This window comes from Amblyraja radiata, chromosome 23 (assembly GCF_010909765.2).
Source record: "Amblyraja radiata isolate CabotCenter1 chromosome 23, sAmbRad1.1.pri, whole genome shotgun sequence".
Lineage (NCBI taxonomy): Eukaryota > Metazoa > Chordata > Chondrichthyes > Rajiformes > Rajidae > Amblyraja > Amblyraja radiata.
Window position 1 is genome coordinate 4,554,776 of NC_045978.1, and position 23,806 is coordinate 4,578,581.

The window sequence follows — 23,806 nt, forward strand, 5'->3', positions numbered from 1 at the left end:
TTGTAGATGCGTTACTGCACCCTGAAAAAACTCAGTCACAAACTAAATACATGCATTTTACTTTTGTCTCCAGTCCCAAACAGATAATGCTGTGCCCTTTGTACACCCCAAAGGACATTGTTCTTAATGAAAGACTAAAAACGCTTGTGAGACTAATTTTAGGAGCAAGGAAAGCAGCCAGAACGCTTCAATTTTCACTGAAATAACTTTATTAAAAAATAACATTCAGAAGTCGAACTTCGAGATGTTGCCTTTTGAACTTTGTTCATATATTCAAACAATTACAGTGTTTGTATTTAAATGTATTAGAAAGTAAAACAAAGTGGTTTGAAATGACAAATGTGGGAGACTCCTGAAATACAGAACCAACCTTAACATTTTGTCAGATTTGGAATTAAAATTTAGATATTCAACTGGAAAATTTGGCAAATTAAAATTTTGGTTCTGCTTTTGATAAATGCAAGGATTATTTTCCTATTACTACGTTATTAACATTTTAATTGAAAATAGTACTCTGAACGGCAGCCACTTCTGCTTTGAAGTGCTGTATTCATATGGTCATAAGGAATTGGAGTAGAATTGGGCCATTCGGCCCATCAAGTTTACTCCGCCATTCAATCATGCCTGATTTATCTCCCTCATAACCCCATTCTCCTGCCTTCTCCCCATAACCTTTGACACCTGCATTAACCAATTTACCCTCACTCCAATAGAAATATTCCCTTTTATCTGCTTATCTATCCCCCCCCCCCTTCACCTCTGCAATTGAAAACTAACTTGTTTTCTCTTTCGCAGCTCTGACAGGGAATCTTAAACCAGAATCATTAACTCTGTCTCGCTAACATTTGCCTTCACCATTACCCATGCTGGCAACGTGTTCCAGACCCCTGCCACCCTGAGTAAAAAAAAAAACTTATCTCCATAAAACTCCCTCTAGTGTTGGACAATCCCACCTTGGGAAAAATCTCCTGACTGTCGACACCTTGCGTGATTTTATAGACTTCTATCAAATTTCTCCTCAACCCCTCACATTCGAGAGAAAACAATCCAAGTCTACCAAATCTCTCCTTGTAGCTGAAAGCCTCTAATCCAGGCAGCAATCTGGTGAAAATGCATTTGATACAAGTTGATTTGCCCACAAGATTTATATTCACATAGCAAATTAGTATCCTTTACATACCACATTCAGCCATCCACACCGTATGTGGAAAATACATCACGTCTGCTCACCCGGGCTATTTAAGACATAGCTTCAAGACAAATGTGCAAAATTTGTTTTCTTTAAAAAATGACAGGTTCGGGCTGTGGTACATGGAGGATGCAGCCAATCTTAAATAGACATGTAGAAACTTTCCAAGGCCTGTGCAATGAAAGTTTCTTTCAAAGTTGTTTTCACTTTATGCACACACGTAACGTACTGTTCTCCTACACTGCAGGACCTGTATACTTTATAGACAACACAATCTAATTGCTGTCAAATTATTATCATCTCGATAGTGTCTTTTTGCAGATATTTTCTGGATCTATAGGGTTCTTTGTACATTTCAGTCTTCCATTCAAAGACAAGATTTCTCTTTTTCGGGGACATTGTTTGGCATTTTAAGTGTATTTCAATATACAGTTAAAAGATATTTTCTGCTGTTAACCTAATATGGACAAATGACAATTTGCAAAGCTGTTGGTGCTACTTCATAGACTGAGGGACTCATCGTTTTTTGAAAGATGTTTCAGGTTGGTGCTTACCAGCAATGCCATACTGTGCGTATCTATTGGAGGCCCGATGTCACTTAAAGGTTTACCGTTCAGAATTGGTCAGCAGTAAATTGAACATGCAATGTCAACTCCACTCAGATTTTCTCTGTGGCTCCCATGGCTATCAATGAGCTTCTGCAAAAGAATCACCTACAGCCAAGAGTTTAAATATCCTCCTAAGGAGGAATTCCAGGTGGCTTTAAAGGAATGCGTCTGCCCAGCTACAAACTGTCTTTGCAGTGTACTGTTTACATATTCTGTTGTGCTGCTGCAAGCAAGAATTTAATTGTTCTATCTGGGACGTATGACAATAAAACACCTTTGACTCTTAGGAATCGGGCTCAGACACATCATCCACAGAAAGTGCAAGTGTTACAGGAAAGGCTTACAATGGATCCCGGTGTATCGTTTACAGAAAGTAAAATGCTATATTGATCTTGGAGTCAAGAAATGTAATTATATCCTAACCTTGCATCAGAAAGTGTATGTAGTGGTAAAGCATTATAGTTATTGGCCAGGTAAATATAAATAACACTTTTAGTTAAGTTCTCATTACCTATGGGAGATGAAATTCAAAAGAAGGTTGTGTGGATTGTAATCTTTTATTTACTATTAAACTTTGAAGAATATAGTCACTAAAATAAACATGACTCCCCCCCACCCCCCAAAAAAAAAACATTAGCTCACCAGTTAATTCTAAGGATGTTGTTTCTAATTGTTCAGATCGTATGTCAAAATAGTCTACAACATAAAGATTTATAACAATATGCTTCAACCCAGTCACCAAATTGGTACACAAAACTAAATTCATCCATCCAGTTTTTTAAAAATATATATATTTAAAAAATGTACATTTCCCCACACATTATCCATCCCACCATTGGATCCACAGCTTCTGGCCTCAATGAAAAAAAGGCATTAATGAATAATGTTTCTTTAATGAAGATGCTGAATATATGAAATGTCTGCTCAGCAAGGTAGAAGAGACTAATGTCGGTAAATTCAAGAAGAAACTGGATGGTTTTATGCACAAATGATTAAGATATTTAAGAAAGGTCTCGACCCGAAACGTTGTCCATTCCTTTGCTCCATAGATGCTGCCTCACCCGCTGAGTTTCTCCAGCTTTTTTGTCTACCTAAGATATTTGAATGATGTTCATTAACATTGCTTTTGGAAAGATGATCAATAGATACAACCTCAATACTTCTTGCTTAAGCAATACATTGCACACAGCCAATTCCAACGAGTTATTCGGTAACAAAATTCCTTATAATTTTCCTCGGATAAGTCCCTTCAGAGAGTAATTCACCATTTATAGATACTTGCACATGCTTAAACTTGTAATTTTGGAATTTGTATCTCTACAAAATAGTACTATATACACAGAGAAGTTCATTTGGAATAAAAACCTATCAGGAGACACAGACAGATAATGGTGGAGTGGGAATAATGGGGGACTCGGGCTAATACATGCTTCTGGATTTTAGCTCCATCTTAAAGAGCATTGTGCCAAAAGAAATCCCAAAAACTTTTGCTGCATAGGCCGAGATAACTTTATGATCAAAATATGAGAATTATATTATATAGTAAAATCAGAACGGAATTGGTGGAACCTTCTATGTAACCGTAACTGAAGACCCACTATCTGCCATTTGGTATTGTAGTAAATAAGTTACTGTAATAGGGCAGTTATCACATTTGATTGGCATTTGCCAGGGTTAAGTAGATTTTTTTTTGTACTTGCAGGAGGAAACATGTAAGAGTAAACAAAAATGTTAAAGTTGTTCAGGAGGAGATTTCCAATAAAACTCACAATTTAAGTTTCCTTATTGGATCTTAACTGTTTACCAATAATGTGATGTAGCACTTTCTTACTGTTATGCTAAACTGCTCCAGATATGTGCTCACAAACTGTTAATCTATTGCCATAGAACCTTGAAAACAAATGGGGGGGCTGAGGAAAGTAAATAAATGCCCTCATTTATTTATTTTTTTACACAATATTTTCATCATTCGCAGACCAGCATATTTTCTACCTGTACCTCAGTTACATTTTTAAAGTCCATCTAGGGAATATTTACAGAAAAAGATTGCATATGGAATTTTCCTTTTTCTAAGTTAATAATAAAAAGTTCTGGAAAATTAAATAAGTACGTGAAGTTCTTTGTTTAAAAAGGTATTAGATACAGAGTCTGCATTGACCTATAAAACTAACTAGATGTCAATGACTTTCATTTGTGGATTTTCAAAGTATTTGCTAATATATGCAATGATAAATTAACATTAAACAAAACAAATCTTGACACACACGATACACAATGTTTAAAAGCACATTAGTTGAATTTCAAAGTGTAAAGCACTTTAGTATTGGGAAAGCATTATACTATTTTTTTTTCCTGCATTATATACAAACAACTCATTTCTAAGTGAGCCATTCCCACAAAATATACAAAGTTGAGTTTAAATACTATGCCTTACAAGCTTGTGGATTTTAATTCAGTACAAGGCTACTTAATGAGAATTAACAAACATTTGAACTCTTTCCTAAACAAGGGAAAATTTTAATGAGACTGACAAAAGATGGATAATTATTTTCTACTAATTACATTCTTAGTATCCATACTGCATCCACAACTGGCTCCAGATAACATTAACAGCAGTCAGTAGGATACCATATTAACAATAACATTTCTGATGATATTGGTAAGAATCTTGGCTCGAAAATGGCTAATTAGGGAAAAGACAAGTGTTTAGTAAAGTTGTTCTGAAAATATATAAACATACTGTTAAGAACCATCAGCATATGAAGCAAAAAAAAAAAACTGCAAATAGAAACACTGTACAGCAGGCAAAAGTAAATACCTAATAATTTGTATTTTCAGTCCAACGTGTGGAATTGGTAAAGTTATAAGTTACCATAAAAAAATGAATTTAGGACTGGGGTGAATCTTGCAATCCCTTGACCCTTCAGCAACCATTTGGTGGTGTTCCCTGATGTACTGCGTTGGCAATGCTTTGGACTTCATCCCAGCCTTAAATGTGATTATTCTTAACCATAGAGTTGTTCTCACGTGTTCTGTCATTTATTAGTGAATTTATTACAGTCCTTTCTGATAAGCGGTTAACGTACAGGAAGACACTCCACAATCCTGTTCATTCCCATCATACAGACTTTATTTGGGTTCCTCAATTGTTCCCTTACTGAGGTCTGTCATCTTAGGATATTTAACTTTCTTGTGGTCCAACTCATTCTGTGCCCATAATAGAAGCTTTAGCAGTTTGGCGAGTTTGGGCGTTGATTCACGATTCTCATAATCCAAAATAGCTTGATTCACTTCACTCCAAACCTTGGGGAAAAAAACGAAATCACGTTTTACTTATTTATACCCAATTTCACACATCTACATTTGTGCCCATGGATTTTATACTTTAAAATCATGGATTGAAATATTTGTGGATACCATCAATGAGAAGACTGTACCTAATTCAACAAATTGAATCAAGAATAAGGCAATTAATTTAGCTTCATATTAGTAGTTTGCATTTATTATTCTGGGAGAAGATTGCCATTCTGTTGGTTAAAGATGTTACCAGCATCTTGTTCAAGTTTGATGACAGAAACATTGAAAATATAGTATGAAATAATATTCAATTAAAATTTTATAGGTACAAGTTCTGAAGCTGAAGTTACAATGAGTTGACCGGAAATGCAGGCATATTTGATCTACATGTTGTTGAAATGTGTTTGGCAACAGGAAGTTATAGCAGTGATCTTGAAAGGAAGTCAAAAGGAACAAGACCTAAATCCTGATCCGAATTAACAAAATTGAAGAGACCCTTGAGGCTCTCACCAGGGTCTCTTCAATACCCCGCAATACTGCTCTCCCTCCTCATCCCCCCACTCCGAACAAGGGTATAGTCCCTAGTCCTCACCTTCCACCCCACTAGCCGTCACACACAAATAGTCCTCCGTCATTTTCGCCACCTCCAACGTGACCCCACCACTCGCCACATCTTCCCATCTCCCCCCCACCTGCTTTCCGCAAAGACCGCTCCCTCCGTAACTCCCTGGTCAATTCTTCCCTTCCCACCCGCACCATCCCCTCCCCGGGCACTTTCCCTTGCAACCGCAGGAGATGCTACACGTGTCGCTTTACCTCCCCCCTCGAATCCATTCAAGGACCCAAGCAGTCAGTCCAGGTGCGACAGAGGTTCACCTGCACCTCCAACCTCATCTATTGCATCCGCTGCTCTAGATGTCAGCTGATCTACATCGGTGAGACCAAGAGTAGGCTTGGCGATCGTTTTGCCGAACACCTCCGCTCGGTCCGCATTAACCAACCTGATCTCCCTGTGGCTCAGCACTTCAACTCCCCCTCCCATTCCGAATCTGACCTTTCTGTCCTGGGCCTCCTCCATGGCCAGAGTGAGCACCACCGGAAATTGGAGGAGCAGCACCTCATATTCCGCTTGGGCAGTGTGCACCCCAGCGGCTTGAACATTGACTTCCCCAATTTCCGGTAGCCCTCACTGTCTCCTCCCCATCTCTGCTCTCCCTCAGCCCTCTGACTCCTCCTCTTCCTTTCTTTTTCCCCCCCACCCCACCCACCCTGCATCAGTCTGAAGAAGGGTTTTGACCCGAAACGTTGCCTATTTCCTTCACTCTATAGATGCTGTCTCACCCGCTGACTTTCTCCAGCACTTTTGTCTACCTCCAAAGATGTATAGGTTTGTAGGTTAATTGACTTCGGTAAAAAAAAATTTAAAAATTGTAAATTGTCCCTAGTGTGTAGGATAGTGCTAGTGTACAGGGATCGTTGGTCAGCGGGACTCGGTGGGCCGAAAGGCCTGTTTCCGTGCTGTATCTTAAAACTAAACTAAAAAAAGTGTTTTTGAACCAGCAACTAATAGCATCTGATTATCAAACATTAAAAAAGTTACCTTTTGCCTCTGCATCATATTAAGCAGATCTCCAAATGGCGATTCTTCTGGATTATCAAAAGCTAATAGTGCCAGGGTACGCTCCATCTCAGTAAGACACTCTCGACTCTCCTCACCTTGCTCAGCAAGCTGAGTCTGAGCAAACTCCAGAGCTGCTTCAGTCTCACGTTGGCGAATCAACTCAATCAAATGCTGTTGCTGCAGAAGGCAGATTTACTGGCATTAGCTTAGTTATTCAGCAATATAATCAATAATGCAGCACACTGTTTCTAGTGGATTTTCCTTATTTCCTTCAGAAAAATAATCAAGCTAATAACAAGATTTGATTTATTCAATGGCTCAAAAATCACTTTAATTTATTTATTTTCATTATGAGCAAATGATTACAACATTTGTCAAAAGGAGGCAGAGTCAAATATATATATATCATTGTGCAGGAATGAACTGCTGATGGTGATTTAAACCAAAGATAGACACAAAATGCTAGAATAGCATTAATATCGAGAAAATGCTTAAAATATATAAAATGAAGTGAGAATGCATATGTCATCCAGTTTATCAAATGGCAGTTATATTTTACAAATAACATGCCTAGTTTTTTCATGTTACATTCTGTTTCTAAAATTAAGAAAGGTACATTTTGAATGCTCGGATGCGCACCTGTAAGTGGAAGTAGAGGTAACGGTTTGTGTCCAGCAGCTCAGGGTGGAGACTATTGATTAATGCAATGGCCTCTTGAATCTGTCCATTCAGTATCACCTCACGAATTTTAATACGTTCATCCAGAGTGTCCAAGTCAACGCTGGGCTCTATTCCAGATTCCACTCGAAATTTTTCTGCTGCTTCCTTAAATCCTTCTGAAACAAAATACAAAGTTGTATTAACTTTTCACGCAACTTGTCAGAGTTGTCAATCTTACCTGATAAGGAACATAGACATAAATTTTGCTCCAATTATAATGCTCGATTCGGGTCGAGACCCTTCTTCAGATGGTCGAGTCAGGAGCCTCGACCCGAAACGTCACCCATTCCTTCTCTCCAGATATGCTGCTTGACGCGCTGAGTTATTCCAACATTTTGTGTCTACCATTGATTGAATCATTGGTTCAGCATCTAGCTCACTAGCTTCTGATTCCACACTTCCTCTGATACACTCTCCCAGGCACACTGGGCCCCAGTGTGTTCCCTTGAGACTCACCTGGCTCTCTTTCCCAGCTTTATTTTGACTGGTCTTTAACTTTCTTGTATGGCATAGCATTTACTTTTGTTTTTAAAGAAAATCCCCTCCTTTCAATACGAAAATTGTGCCTGTCCCAAATTATTGTGTATTTGGAAAATTAATTACCCCTTTAGACAAGGTGATATTTTTGTCAAATATATTTACTACTAATTTCGGAATTTTTCGGATTTCGGAATGGAAGATTTTTAGCGTAGATTAGGTATGTAGCGCGGGTGGCTTGAAAAGTCTGGAGCGGCTGCCTCCTCCCCGGAGACCGGGGAATCATTGTAAATCATTGCTTAAATGTTAGTCAGTTAGTTTGGAGGGATTTTATGTGGTGGGGGGTGGTGAAGGGGGAAACTTTAATTCTTAGTCCCCTACCTGGTCAGAGAGGCGGGGAGCAGGCAATGCCTTACCAGGTCGCCGTGCAGTAAGCTCCAGAGCGCTGTGGCCGCCGACTCCCAACATCGCGGAGCTGGGGCTGCGGGCGTCCGGCCGCGGGCGGCGCCGGTAGTAGCTCCAACCCCGGCAACTCTACCCCTGGCTGCGCGGCGCTCCAAATCCAGCGCGGCCCGCAGCTGGACACCCGCAGCCCCAGCTCCGCGATGTTGGGAGTCGGCGGCCACAGCGCTGGGATACCCGCGGGGAGCGGGCAATGCCTTACCGGGTCACCGTGAGGTAAGCTCCGGAGCGCTGTGGCCGCCGACTCCCAACATCGCGGAGCTGGGTCTGCGGGCTTCCGGCCGCGGGCCGCGCTGGATTTGGAGCGCCGCGCAGCCAGGGGTAGAGTTGCCGGGGTCGGAGCTACAACCGGCGCCGCCCGCGGCCGGACGCCCGCAGACCCAGCTCCGCGATGTTGGGAGTCGGCGGCCACAGCGCTTCGGAGCTTACTGCACGGCGACCCGGTAAGGCACTGCCCGCTCCCCGCCTCTCCGACCCCGAATTAAAGTTTCCCCCTTCACCCCCCCCCCTTCACATAAAAGCCCTCCAAACTAACTGACTAACATTTAAGCAATGATTTACAGATGTTTAAGTGTCTCCCCGGTCTCCGGGGAGGAGGCAGCCGCTACAGTAGTACAGACCTGGGTTGACCGTGGGTCGTTTCGGGTCAACTTTGGCGCCAAACGCGAGCTTTGGTGTGCATGCGACATCCTGGGAAAAATGTCCGGTTTCTGGAGCTTTTCGGTTTCCGGAACTCCGGATAAAAGGTTGTGCACCTGTAGTAGTCTTACCTGTAACTAGATAGTTCATTATGAGACGATTCATGTCAGCTCTTTGTATATGTAAATTATTGAGCTTTTCCATCCATTCATCTTTTGTAATTTCATCAGGCTTTTCTGTATAACTCATCCTGGAACACCTAAAGGACAAAGATTCACGATTCAAGATTCAAGAGAGTTTATTGTCATGTGTCCCTAATAGGACAATGACATTCTTGCTTTGCTTCAGCACAACAGAACATAGCAAAACCAATGAAGAATGTCAAAATGATCAAAAAAATACTGACTGGAAAATAATGAGATATACAACCATACAAATCTATCTCCATTATTAACATTTTATTTTGTTCTCCAAAATCATTCACTTAGTTGAATTAAAAAAGTCTACGACAGTAATAAGAAAATCTCAAAGCTTTGCATTGAATTAGCCAATCAGAATAAAAAATATAATTATTAGATCAGTAAATAACTTGTCTTTTATTAAAAATGGTGATGTCTTTAAAATTATTAAGTTTAGAAAATAGTCATGCAAGAATATTAGATTCAGAACATTTACTCAGTATGTTCAATCTTTGGAAAGTTATTTGAATAAAAAAGTCTACCAATCCTCCGTGCAAGTGCATATGTAATGCATGTTAAAATTATATTTAATTCTATTAGCAGAGGGAATGTATGAGGTGATAAGGTCATAAGTGAGAGGAACAGAATTTGACCATTCGGCCCATCAAGTCTACTCCGCCATTCAATTTTGGCTAATCTATCTCTCCCTCCTAACCCCATTCTCCTGCCTTCTCCCCATAACCCTTGACACTGGTACTAAGCAAGAATCTTCCTATCTCGGCCTTAAAAATATCCATTGACTTTGCCTCCATAGCCTTCTGTGGCGAATAATTCCATAGATTCACCACCCTCTGACTAAAGAAATTCCTCCTCATCTCCTTCCTAAATGAACATCGTTTAATTCTGAGGCTATGCCCTCTAGTCTTAGACTCTCCCACTAGTGGAAACATCCTCTCCACATCCACTCTATCCAAGCCTTTCACGACTGCTAATAAATGTTGTGTTTATCCGGACAAAAGTGGACTAGGAAACATCCTGTTCTCCTTCAGATTAGAAATAAAATTCCTTTATGTTGCAAAATGTTTGGAAGCATTGAGAAAAGCACAGCACTGAACACATGAAGGACTTCAATGTCAATCACTAACTATGCCTCAGCAGCAACATTACCGAGCCCTGAAAGGGACAGTGTTTAAACTGCGTTTAACGGTAGGTGGTGGGAGAACTAAAGAGGAAAATCCCATTAGTCCTTCACAACACCAGTTTATCATGCAAGCAGGTTCTAAAAGAGTATTGGCAGGAATGACTAGTGTACAATCTTTTTGAAGACCAAGGCCCCTTTTTGCATTGAGGACACCCTTCATGTGGTAAATGGGATAAATAATCAATCTTCGATGATTTGTAACTTGACCATCATTCAGGCACCAAGCCATTCTAGTAAAGAATGCCAGGATCAGCCACAGAAATGTGGTGCAATTCTGACAAAGCTTGAACACCAGAATGCATGCTCACAATACCTCCCATTCTTAAAAAAAATAGTTGTGCCATTAATCATACTATGGTATTCTAACATAGACACAACAGCAGCAACAGCAAACGTTATATAAAATTTCTCAGGTACACTATTTCATTAAAAAAAAATCGAATTCAGCCAATTACCACAATCAATCCACTCTCCATAAACAAAGTATGGAAAGTGTTATCAAGCAGCATCTACTCACCAATTCACTTACTTACTTAGGTTCTGCAAGAACCACTTTGCTTTACAGCACGGCTTGATCCAAAATAATCAAATATCTAGTCAAGAGTCAAGAGAGAGACAAGAGTGTTTTATTGTCATACGTCCCAGATAAAACAATGATATTATTATTTCTTAAATTCTTATTGAATTCCAGTCATGACCCTCAATTGGATAGAAGAATTTTAACTTAAGAAATCAAGGTTTAAAGTCAATGAGACTGACGGGGACAAAGTCTACTGGCTGGACATACGACACACAAAAGGTTGTGAGTAAAAGCCAAAATACATCAGTTTCTTGGTCCAACCATACTCATTCCTTCCTTCCAATGAACCTTCCCTCCTTTCTAATACAGAAGTAGAACATTTGTACAATGTTTTGTTTTGTTGTAAACCCTCAGATAATGCCAAAAGCAGCAAGAATTATACAATATAGAAATAAAGAACTGCAGATGCTGGTTAATACACAAAAAGGACACAAAGTGCTGGAGTAACTCAGTGGCTCAGGCAGCATCCATGGAAAAAATGGATAGGTGACGTCAGATGTGCAAATTAGAGATGCGCATTAAAAACTGATCTTACCATGACAGAAGCGTAAATCAGAATGGTTAATTCATGTCATATCATGTAGCAATGGGGAGGATACAGAGAATGACACTTTGTGCCCTTTTAAGAATTATATAATATTCATGCACAAGCTGGTAAGTGTCATTGACAACAATAACATCGAAAGATTTCTCCTCAGCATTCAATGATAGTGACGAATTCCATTGTAATAATGTCTATATATTGATCTTAAAATGAAATGTACAAAATATAATGGTGCAAGACCATGTCAGTGGTTGGCAATTCTACAGAGAGTGCCTACATCCAGAATCTTCAAAACCTTTCCATTATTTATCAGTGATGGAATTCTCTTGTTTTGCAGAATGTAACTAGACCCTCAATCTCCACATTACCCAGGTCAAAGAAATAAATTTGAATGCAATCATTTATCACACATATTACAAACACATCATCGCTACCATATCATAGAAAAATGCCTGCAATTTGCCAAAGTTTCTTGCAAACCCCCTGCCAAATATGTACTTTCACAGCCAAATCGTAGTTCATGGGAATAGCAACTACTGCAAGTTCACCTCAAAGTTATACATCATCATGACTATAAAACATGACTTCAAAATCAGGGTATTTCTCATCTAAAAGTTCCACAGGAAAAACACCACAAGAACTGCAGTAGTTCAAGGCAGTAATTCACCAGCGCCTTAAGTACTTGCCATGTCAGAATAAAGTGTAAATTACAATGCTTAATTCCATGTCACATCATGCAGCAATAGGTGAGGATACAGAGAAAGATAATAAGAGCGAGGAGGACCTCCGTGAGGGGGGAGGGGAAGAACAATGGAGGACCCGGTATGGGGGGACCGCCGTGTGGGAGGTGGGGGTGGAGGACATAGGACAATGGGGACCTGGCGTGGGGAACTGTTGAAAAGGGGGGTGGGGGGACAAAAGGGGGAGCCGGCGCGATCTGTAACTTTGACAGCGCCGTAGGTGGCTGCTATTTGTATACATTGCGTATACCAGCAAAAAAATTCACTGTGCCTAGTCACATGTGACAATAAAGTATTCCTATTCCTAATGTTAAATAATTCTCTGGTATAAAAAAAATTTTCAATTGTTTCTCTTACATTTTGCCATAATGCAATTGATGATTCTCAATGTTGTTCGCTGAAATAGGTTTCAGAAAGCTTATTTCTAACCCTTTCAACACCTTGCATAAACAAGATCTCAAAAACCAATGGTGCCAAATTACTAGTTTGTTAAACAAAGTAAACCTGCATTCACCACATAATTTGAATTCCATGACTTTTGATTTTTATAATAGTGTAATATCTTTTACCTTGGCTTATTCATAACCTGCATGCAAAATACATTTTCTCACAATGCCTTCTCATGTTCAAAATACATAATAACAAGTTGAACAAATTTATAATGAATTTTAACCAATCATTGAGCCTGGAGAAAAGCTGGAGAAAAATCCTAACATACACCCAATCACAAAATGAAAATATGAGCGAAATAAAATTGGTGGACGATCTCAGCACGTCAGCAGCAACCGTGGATACAAAAGTCGCATTTTTTTGAAATACATTCCAGTATCAGGGAGGTACAGGTGAAATGAAAATCTCACTTGCATTAGCTACTCAGGCAGACTTGGTCAACACACAAAAGCAAATTATACAAGACACTGAAAAGAAAGACTGCAAACGATAAGAATGTAAAAACACTGCTGGAAAACAAGTCCATGATAATGCCTAGCACCGAGGTTGGCCATAGTGTTCCTTGCTGAGGTAGGGTTAGGGTTGTGCAGGATACTTGATGTATTTCAGGACTGTGTGCAGAGGGAAGATGGTCAATATAAAGAGGCAAAGACGAGGGGTGAGGCAAGACTCAGCAGGTGGTGGGTGGAACCAGGTGTGGAGGGGGATAATGTACACAGGAGAGCTGATGCAGTCAGAACATCCAGTCTTTTCCTCGTCAAAAACTAGTGGACATAGGTTGATAGCGAGAGGGGAAAGATTTTTTTTAAAAGGGCCAAGAGGGGCAACTTTTTCCACACAAAATAAAATGTGATGAGTATGTGGAACGAGCTGCCAGAGTAAGTGGTACAAGCAGGTATAATTATGGCATTTAAAAGATGCATGAACAGGGAGATAAATAGGAACGGTTTGGAATGATTTGGGCAAGTGGGACCTGGGGTTAAGCAACTTGATTGGCATGGACGATTTGGGCCGTTGGGCCCGATTATGTGCTGTATAGCTCTGAGATTACAAGATTCTGCAATCTGACGAAGGTGGTGATAAACACTCTTGATGTCTCTATTTATCACTTCCAGACTCTGCATCCACTTCCACCTTCCCCTCTTCCTCCTAATATGGACCCATTTATCATGTGCCAGCTCTTTCTTCACCATGCCCCTTGACCTCCAAATACAGGCTTTCTCCTCTCTACACTCAGTCCTGATGCAGGGTCTCAGCTCAAAACATCAACGATCCCTCTGTCTCCATAGATGCTGCGTGACCGGCTGAGTTCTTCCAGCAGTTTTGTTTTTTGCTCCCAGTTCCAGCAAACGTGTAACCAACACATAAAGCAGCAGTCTGTTAATAATAATTTTAAACTCCAACTCAAACAAAATAAAGGTGCGTGGTTTTTTAAATCATTTTTATTGAAATGTAAACCACCTATAATTTATGATCAATTTCTCACGTTCATCTGAACACGTGGTTTCCAACAATTGTCTGAATTTGGAATTTCTGAGTTACAGAATATCCCCAAAATGCAAATTCATCCAAGATTAAAGATTTTTTTGAACCATGTTAGGTGCCAGCTCTTTTGGAGTAGTTAAAACATCAGCTCAATTACTCAAGTATTTTTTCAACAATATATTTTATTCCTTAAACTTGCATTCATATATAGTACAGATGACCATTCATAGTGCATAGTATTTCATTCTATTTGCTTACAAATTTGCTTTTTGTTCAAACATTGAATGAGATTTTTGTAAGAAAGTGGCACCACCAGCCATACATAAATTTGGAGTTATATGAACTTAATTTCAGCCTATGTACATGATTGGAAATAATTGATCATGTCAACTAGTGAAGTCAACTTCAACAGCATAAACTACATATAGTTAAGAATAAATGAGATGCACATGCAAGACAAATCATTTTTTCAGGAAAATAAAATCAATAATACTTTATTTCATCAAGATCTCACATGCATATTTTGGAATTTATTACTGTATTAAATGGCAGAAGTTTTTATTTAATTATTCAGAATAGTAAATGCATTACTTTTAAGATCAGCAGAAAAACACAATCAATCAAACATCTAAATGAACATGATGCTTTCTATTACAATTAAAATACGCTGATATTATTTCACCAAGCTGCTAAAAAAAATGTTCTAAGTGTAGTAGAATCAAATAATCACTTCAAACAAAAGTTTCACAATGTGAATTTACAAAAGTTTATTCTTTAACATCACAGAGAAGGAAGGTAACCATCTCCAAAAAACATATGTGTAACTACTTAAAAGTTTTTCACTTTACCTCTGTACACATAACAATAAACTAAACAGAAACGTTCTGTAATGTGAAGCTGCATCATATACACAGTCAAGACATGCAAGCTGAAACAAAAGGTAAGAACTGACACAAATTCCATGAAAGCAAATTTTTAATTTTATCTTGGTACTGTTGGTAGTAATTTGTGAACTCTTTAAGGGCAAATTTCAGTCACCCAAACTACTGTAATACAAAGGTCCCCTATACAAAGTTGTTTGACTCTTATTTCATTTAAAAACTACTGGTTAATTACAGATTGACCAAACCTCTACCAACATTATCTTAAGGGAATGACAAAAATCATACAAATAACTGCACACAGCACCCTCTTTTCATAGAAGGGTCTTGACCGAAAGTGCCACCCATTCCTTTTCTTCAGAGATGCTGCCTGTCCCACTGAATTACTCCACTTTCGTGTCTACCCTCTTATCATTATTTGCACAGCTTTGTTATTTCGATGCATTTCATTTTCCAGCATTGATCCTTGATTCTAATCAGTGTCTCCATAAGTAGGATTATATAGGGACTCTTATTGATCACTTCCATCAGAAACTGGTAATATGTCTGCACAAGACACCAGCATAATCTATATCCCAGGTAAATGTGTGAACTGCAGCTGCTGGTTTACAAAAATCACCAAAGGCTGGAGTTACTCAGCGTTTCAGGCAGTATCTATGGAGGCCATGGAATGGTGACTTCAGGCTGGGACCTGATCCACAATGCCACCTATTCATGTACTTCAGTGATGCTGCCTGACCTGCCGAGTTACTCCATCACTTTGTCTATTTTTAATGTGTTGACTATGAGTGTTAAATCAAGGTTATCATCACACATTGTGGGGGTGCAGAAAAAGACAAATTTGTTACTTAAACAAAGGCATCTGAGATTCAGTGAGAGGTTGGAAAGACGACAATTGTTAATGCCGGAGAAATCTCAGGAGATATATTCATGATTTTTAATGGTTCAAACTGAATTCCTATAACATTTCAGACATCCATAAAGCCTGAACTAAATTTAAATTTTAAATCAAATTTAGACACAGGGAAAGTGTACAGGTATCTCAGATTTATCTATGAAAGAAAATGTCTCAAGCTGTAGGTGTTATGAACAAGGCTACAGGGCTAGATTCTATGCCCCTCTACATTTTCCTTAAATACTACTGAGCCACCTAATAGGCCACGCAATGACCAGAATCATTGGAGGGACAGAATGTACATACGGTTCTCACTAGATTAAGACCACAATTTTCAAAACCTACTAAGATATTAAACTTAGTTGAAAGTTGTCTTTGCAATGCTCAGTCAGTTGAACTTTGTATTGCAAATCCATTAATTTTAAATGTAGCATATTAATTTTAATGTAAAAACCCCAAAAGATTGTCTTATCTAAAAAGCTATATCTTGTAAAATAAACTACGATGCTCAGTCAAAAATCAGATTCTCCTCTTCTATCTGTGTCATACATTGTTTATATTGACTGTCATAGAGTTAGAACGAACCAGTCTGTAATAATGCTTCAATGCTACTTCATAAAGTCAACCTGAGAAATGTACAAATTAATAGGACCATTGATTTAAAGTTTATATCGATTGAATCGTATTTATGTAAATAGAATAGAATGCCATTTTATTGTCACTATACACATGTACAATGAGATTAAAAGCAGCTCCTGCTCAGTGCAGACATGTAATTAGTGCAAAAAACAAAAAACAAAAGGGGGGGGGGGGGGGGGATAAGGTGAACAGTTCTGCGGCGCTATATACATATCTATAAAAAGACAATGGATGAATAGAGTGAATAAATAGGATTCCTATATACAGTATGGGTTATTGCACATATTTTAAAAATTACAGTTACAGTACAAATTACAGTAGGTGGATAGATGGAAGTCCGGGGGTTAGGCTGTGAAGTCAGTACATGTGTGAGTTCAGGGAGGTTATGGCTTTTGGAAAGCAACTGTTCTTGAGTCTATTTGTCCTTGTTCTGATGCACCTATAGCGCCTCCCTGAGGGCAGCAGGTCGAACAGGCCAAATGCAGGATGGGAGCTGTCCTTGATGATGTTCTTCGCCCTGCTGAGGCAGCGGGAGGTGTAAATGTCCAGCAGGGAGGGGAGAGGGCAGCCAATGATCTTCTGTGCTGCCCTAACTACTCTCTGAAGCCTCTCCCTGTCTGCCATGGTGCAGCTGCCGTACCATGCTGTAATGCAGTATGTCAGCAGGCTCTCAATGGACGAGCGATAGAAGGTCAGCAGCAGGTTGGAGTCCAGGTTGTGCTTCCTGAGGACCCTCAGGAAGTGCAACCGCTGCTGAGCCTTCTTGATGACCGTTGTGATGTTGTCTGTCCAGGAGATGTCAGCGGAGATGAGGACGCCGAGAAACCGGAAGGTGTAGACCCTCTTCACACACTCGCCGTTGATGTATAGGGGGGCTAAGTCGGTGCTGTGCCTCCTGTAGTCGACAATGAGCTCTTTTGTTTTCTTGGTGTTCAGAGCCAGGTTGTTTTCTGAGCACCAGGCTGTCAACTTCAGGACTTCCTCTCTGTAGGCTGCCTCATCTCCCCTTGAGATGAGTCCGACTACTGTAGTGTCGTCAGCAAACTTGACGATGCGGTTGTTGTTGTGGGCCGGACTACAGTCGTGGGTGTAGAGACAGTATAGAAGGGGGCTTAGCACACAGCCCTGTAGGGAGCCGGTACTCAACATGCGAGTGGCGGAGAGGTGGGGGCCGAGTCTCACAGTCTGGGGCCGGTTGGTGAGGAAGTCCTTTATGCAGGCACATGTGAGAGTGGGGAGGCCGAGAGTGACCAGTTTGTCAATGAGAATGTCCGGAATGATAGTATTGAAAGCTGAGCTGTAATCCACAAAGAACATCCGGACGTAGCTCTGCCCCAGCTCCAGGTGGCTCAGCACAGAGTGGAGAGCTACGGTGATGGCGTCTTCTGTGGATCTGTTTGGGCGATAGACGAATTGGTGGGGGTCGAAGTCTGGAGGGAGATAGTCCTTGATGTGCTGGAGGACCAATCTCTCGAAGCACTTCGTGATTACCGGAGTGAGGGCCACGGGACGGTAATCATTTAGGCTGGTGATGGGAGACTTCTTCGGCACTGGGACGATTGTGGCTGATTTTAGGCAGGACGGGATAACTGCCTGGTCTAGGGAGAGGTTGAAGATTCTGGTGAAGATGACGGTGAGCTGGTGGGCACACGCTTTGAGCACCTTACCAGGTACTCCATCTGGGTCACACGTTCAGAAAATATCTGAATACCTCTGACCCCTAGACAAGAATTTTTCTTATATCCTACTAGGTGTCAGCAAAATACAACTCAACCTTCCTTTTTAAAATAACAATTATCGTCTCAAATTAGATTGTTGATAAGACCATCTGAAAGCCCTGCTATCAATTGGCAAGGAAATGATAGGAATCACTTTGTATCAACAGATTGGCAATCCAACTGATAAAAAAAGCCAGGAGGTGGAGAGACAAATTCTCGTCATAATACTATTGTTTCCCACATTTCCAAATTACTTGTAAACACATAATTTGGCCATTTAAAGCTCAACGCATGAAAACAAAAGAACTGGTTTGGAAATTATCCATCCAACCCCAGGGGTATCAGTCTTCACTTGATTCTCAATAACCATCAACACAGGAGCACCTCAAGGCTGCGTACTCAGTCAGGTGCTCTCCTCTCTCTACACCAATGACTGTGTAGCCAGACATAGCTCTAATCTTTACTTTTGCCAACTATACCACCATTCTTGAATGGATAATGATAAGTCAAAATACACGAGGGAGATTGAAAATCTGATGCCAGCCAACAATCTTACTCTCAATGTTAGCAAAACCAAAGTGCCAATAGTTCATGGATGGGAATGAGGTGGAGGTGGAGAGAGTCAATAGCTTTAAGTCCTGGGATGTATGTATCTCTGAAGGTCTATACTGGACCAAGAACATCGATGCACTCAAAGAAAGTTCATCAATGCCTGAAGATTCAGTATGTCGACGAATACTCCATTGATCATCTACAGTGTTCAGTAGAGAGCATACTGACAGGTTGTATCATGCCTTGGTCCTGCAACTAGAATACCAAAGCGAGCATAGAGTGTGGGATCCATTACAGGTAATGGCATCTCCATCATTGAAGGGATCTACATGGGGTGCTGCCACAAAAATGGCAGCCAATATCAAAGTCCTACACCACCCTGGTCACACTCTCATGTTCCTCCTTTCATACAGGAAACTGAAATCCATGACCACCAGTTTGTTGGACACCTGGACAATGAGGCAGAACATGCAAACGACATGTAGACAGCAACAGAACCTAAATCTGTGAGGCAGCAGCTCAAATTGCTGTCTTGGCGAGCAACTCTATCCGTTTTGTCACCATTTTGCATCACCAGTTTATGTTCTAGCTGCACCTTTTTCATTTGTTTTAATCTTGATAATCCATGACTTCTTTTGGCATTAAGATCATCTGTTGTTAAGGAGCAGAATTGGATCATTTGCACACATTGAATAACTCCAACTGATCTTTCATCACATTTAGCAGATTTTCCAACAGCCGATATGTGAAATGTGCCTTTATCCAAAAATCTCAGCAACTAGTTCACTCTTCTTCCTTTCAAAGTTGTATTGAACTCAGTTATATTGGTATCAGATCACAATTAGAAAAATCTTTACAAGCAGTTAGACAATGAAGTCAGATTCATAAATACTGCTGCAGGAACCCATTGCAAATTTCATTATGTTTCACATACATGCTCATCAACCTGTCACAATCCATGTGAAACTAAAATATCCTCTAAAATCCATGCTCTCTTTGCTAGATAGGTTTAAACTACTACTTCCATTTCCATCCTGCATTCAAATTCACTTGGACCATCTCCCTACCATTTCTAGACACCGTCACTATCAGACTATTGACCGACATCTTACTACAAACCAACTGACTCCCATAGCCATCTTGACTACACTTGTAAAGACTATTTATCCCAAGCTCCCAATTCCTCCGTCTACGCTGCATCTGCACCCAGGATGAGGTTTTCCATAGTTCGGAGTTGTCCTCATTCTTTAGGGAACGGGGGTTCCCCTCTTCCATTATAGATGAGGCTCTCACTAGGGTCTCCTTGATATCCCGCAGATACGCTCTTACTCCTCCTCTCCCCACTCGTAACAAGTAGAGTCCCCCTTGTCCCCACCTTCCACCCCATCTGCCGTCGCATACAACATATAATCCTCCAATATTTTCGCCACCTCCAAAGGAATCCCACCACTGGCCACATCTTCCCATCTACTCCCCTTCCTGCTTTCCGCAGAGACCGTTCCCTCCGTAATTCCCTGGTCAACTCGTCCCTTCCCATCCAAACCAGCCCCACCCCAGGTACTTTCCCCTGCAACCGAAGGAAATGCAACACCTGTCCCTTTACCTTCCCCACCCTGACCCGTCTCCATCCAAGGACCCAAACAGTCTTTCCAGGTGAGGCTGAGGTTCACCTGCACCTCCTCCAACCTCATCTACTGCATCTGCTGTTCTAGGTGTCAATTTCTCTACATCGGCGAGATCAAGTGCTGGCGCGGCGATCTTTTCGCTGAACACCTCCGCTCAGTCCGCTTTAACCAAGCTGATCTCCCGGTGGCCCAGCACTTCAACTCCCCCTCCCATTCCCAACGTGACCTTTCTGTCCTGGGCCTCATCCATTGTCAGAGTGAGGCCCAGCGCAAATTGGAGGAACAGCATCTCATATTTCGCTTGGGTAGTTTGCACCCCATCGGTATGAACGTTGACTTCTCTAACTTCAGGTAGCCCTTGCTTTCTACACTTCTTCCCCTTTCCCAGTTTTCCCACTAGCCTTACTGCCTCCGCCTACATTCTTTCCTTGTCCCGCCCCCTCCCCTGAGATCAGTCTGAAGAAGGGTCTCGACCCAAAGCGTCGTCAATTCCTTCTCTCCATAGATGCTCTCTCACCCGCTGAGTTACTCCAGCATTTTGTGTCTATCTTCGATTTACCAGCATCTGCAGGTCTTTCTTAAACTAACATTTCCCACATTTTTGTAAGTCGTTGTGACAGACATACTTATCCTTTGTGCTGAGACTGTTGTCCTGACAAAATCTCTCCTGTGAAATGGAACTCCTCTCTCTATCATGTAGGAAGGAACTGCAGATGCTGGTTTGAATCGAAGGTAGGCACAAAAAGCTGAAGTAACTCAGCGGGTCAGACAGCATCTCTGGAGAAAAGGAATAGGTGACGTTTCTGGTTGAGACCTTTCTTCAGACTCCTCTCTCCATCATTGGTTCCAATGAAACCACACTGACTAGACCTCAAGATACTCCCCTAAAAAACTCTGCTCTACTAATACTTATCCACTATCTACTATCCTTGACTTCCTCATTCACTGACCACAGTCTGTACGTATTGGTGGAAATGTGTCATCCTCGATAACAATCAGCGCGGAAGCACCTCAAGGCTGCATGCTCAGCCCCCTACTGTACTCACTCTATACTCATGGATGCGTAGCCGGACATAGTGCGAACTTCATCATCACTGATGGGGATGAGTCAGAGTATAGAAGTGAGATCGGCTAAATGGTGCCAGCACAATAACCTGGCTCTCAACACCAGCAAAACCAAGGAACTGATTGTGGACTTTGGAAGGGGTAGGATGGGGACCCACAGTCCTGTATATATCAACTGGTCAATGGTGGAAAGGGGCAAGAACTTCAAATTCCTGGGCGTGCATATTTCCGAAGATCTCTCCTGGTCCCAGAACATTGATGTAATTATAAAGAAAGCTCATCAGCGCCTCTACTTCCTGAGAAGATTACAGAGAGACGATATGTCAAGGAGGACTCTCTCGAACTTCTACAGGTGCACAGTAGAGAGCATGTTGACCGGTTACATCGTGGCTTGGTTCGGCAACTTGAGCGTCCAGGAGCAGAAAAGGCTGCAAAAAGTTGTAAACACTACCCAGTCCATCATCGGCTCTGACCTCCCTACCATCGAGGGGATCTATCGCAGTCGCTGCCTCAAAAAGGCTGCCAACATCATCAAGGACCCACACCATCCTGGCCACACACTCATCTCGCCGCTGCCATCAGATAGGAGGTACAGGAGCCTGAAATCTGCAACATCCAAGTTCAGAAACAGCTTCTTCCCCACAGCCATCAGACTATTAAACAGAACTTCAAACAAACTATGAACTATAACAGCCTATTGCACTTTATCTGTTTATTTATGTGTGTGTATATATATATATTCTATGGCATATGGACATACTGATCTGTTCTGTATTTATGCCTACAATATTCTGTTATGCTGCAGCAAGCAAGAATTTCATTGCCCTATCTGGGACACATGACAATGAACTCTCTTGACTTGTCTTGAACCAATCTCACTTCTATCTTACTAGCATCAAACCCATATTTTAAACTTCAATGATAATTAACCTATCAATGACAGTCCTTCCTGGTCACTACCCACAGGCACTTGGACGGCAAGACATGGAGGACTCCAACAGTCCACCAACATATTCTTAAAAACCACTGGTGTTAGATAATAAATATTTATGTTGTTTGTGATACCTATAACCAGAAAGCAAAACAATTAAAAGAAAGGTCTGTGGCCTGTGTATTGATAGCAAGATCTTCATCCTCATTCAAGCCTATCATAACAATCTGCTAACTAAACACTCTATACATGTCACACTAGCTGTTGTCTCCAACCCACAGGATCAGTCGCTTTCCTTTCGCCATTTCACAATACATTCTTGGATTGCTTTCACTCTGACTACTGGTGCTTTCATATCTTTTAACACAGACGGAGGCCTGGGAAAAAATAAGTTACCAAATATTGCTATAATTAGGGCAATGTCTGCTTATTTTTAACACTACTGCGATTAAAGAATTGTCTCGCTTCCACACATACGACTACCAGCCCTTACATTATTAACGTGTGCTAGATCCCAGAAATGAAACCAATTTTCACTTTCATAAAATGCACTAGGACAATACTTTAAACTTCTGAACCCCGAAACCGCAGGCCCAAATGTCTTAATTTGATAAACGACACGGATCCAGCGTTTATTTTTTACAATTAAACAAGCTAACGTAGTAGAAATTATGGAAAAAAATGTGAATTTAATCACAATATGAAAATTCCAGCTTCATAAAAGCTCGAGGCTCCCTACGCCAGGTGAAAATGAAGTTTCGAAGTAAACTGCAAGCTAGCAGCACTAGTAGTTTAACCTTGTTTGTCTAAATAGTGAAAGAACTTTAAGTGCATGCAGAGTATTTTGATAATGCGTCGCCGAGGCCTATTTGCAGGGGACAACTTGGCGCTCACAGAAACCAACATTACAACAAAAAACGGAGTCGCGGAGACAGCCAGATGTCAGCTGGTTTAGATTTGAACGCGATATCTGGAGGTTAGCTGCAGTTTTCTGGCCTTTAAAGTAGAAGAAACGTACCTGAAATGTGGAGGATTGTGTGTCGGTGGCCCGGAGCGGAGCGGACGCCAGCAGAAGCTCGCGAGCTTTCCGCCGGTGCGACGGGATGTTAGGTTGAACGGGCCGCGGTGCAACCAAGCTTGCCTCGCCCTCTGATTGGCCGCACGCCGCTGGCGACCCGCCCGACGCGGCTCACGGTTGGCGGCGGTGGCTGTCAATCAACCGCCGGTCACCGCCCATCCGGCCCCACGCGCGTGCGCGAGGAGAGCAAGCAGGGGCAAAGATCTTATAGCGGAGCATAGGATCTTTGA

At 41.2% G+C, this 23,806-nt stretch overlaps 1 protein-coding gene across 5 annotated transcripts; it reads right to left on the reverse strand.

The window, feature by feature from the left end:
• Positions 1 to 191: 191 nt before the first annotated feature.
• Positions 192 to 23,636, reverse strand: gid8 (GID complex subunit 8 homolog). 5 transcript variants are annotated; one of them, XM_033041397.1, is made up of 6 exons: positions 23,517 to 23,636; positions 10,927 to 10,986; positions 9,145 to 9,272; positions 7,355 to 7,551; positions 6,695 to 6,892; positions 192 to 5,100 (listed from the first exon to the last, which is right to left on the reverse strand). In XM_033041397.1, exons 3-6 carry the CDS (start codon positions 9,260 to 9,262, stop codon positions 4,927 to 4,929), a joined length of 687 nt encoding a protein of 228 aa, XP_032897288.1. In that variant the 5' UTR covers positions 9,263 to 9,272; positions 10,927 to 10,986; positions 23,517 to 23,636; the 3' UTR covers positions 192 to 4,926. The 5 variants fall into 5 exon arrangements, with proteins under 5 accessions (XP_032897288.1, XP_032897287.1, XP_032897290.1 ...); XM_033041396.1 differs by having other exon boundaries at positions 10,923 to 10,986; XM_033041399.1 differs by having other exon boundaries at positions 7,355 to 7,548; positions 10,911 to 10,986.
• Between the last annotated feature and the right edge of the window lie 170 nt (positions 23,637 to 23,806).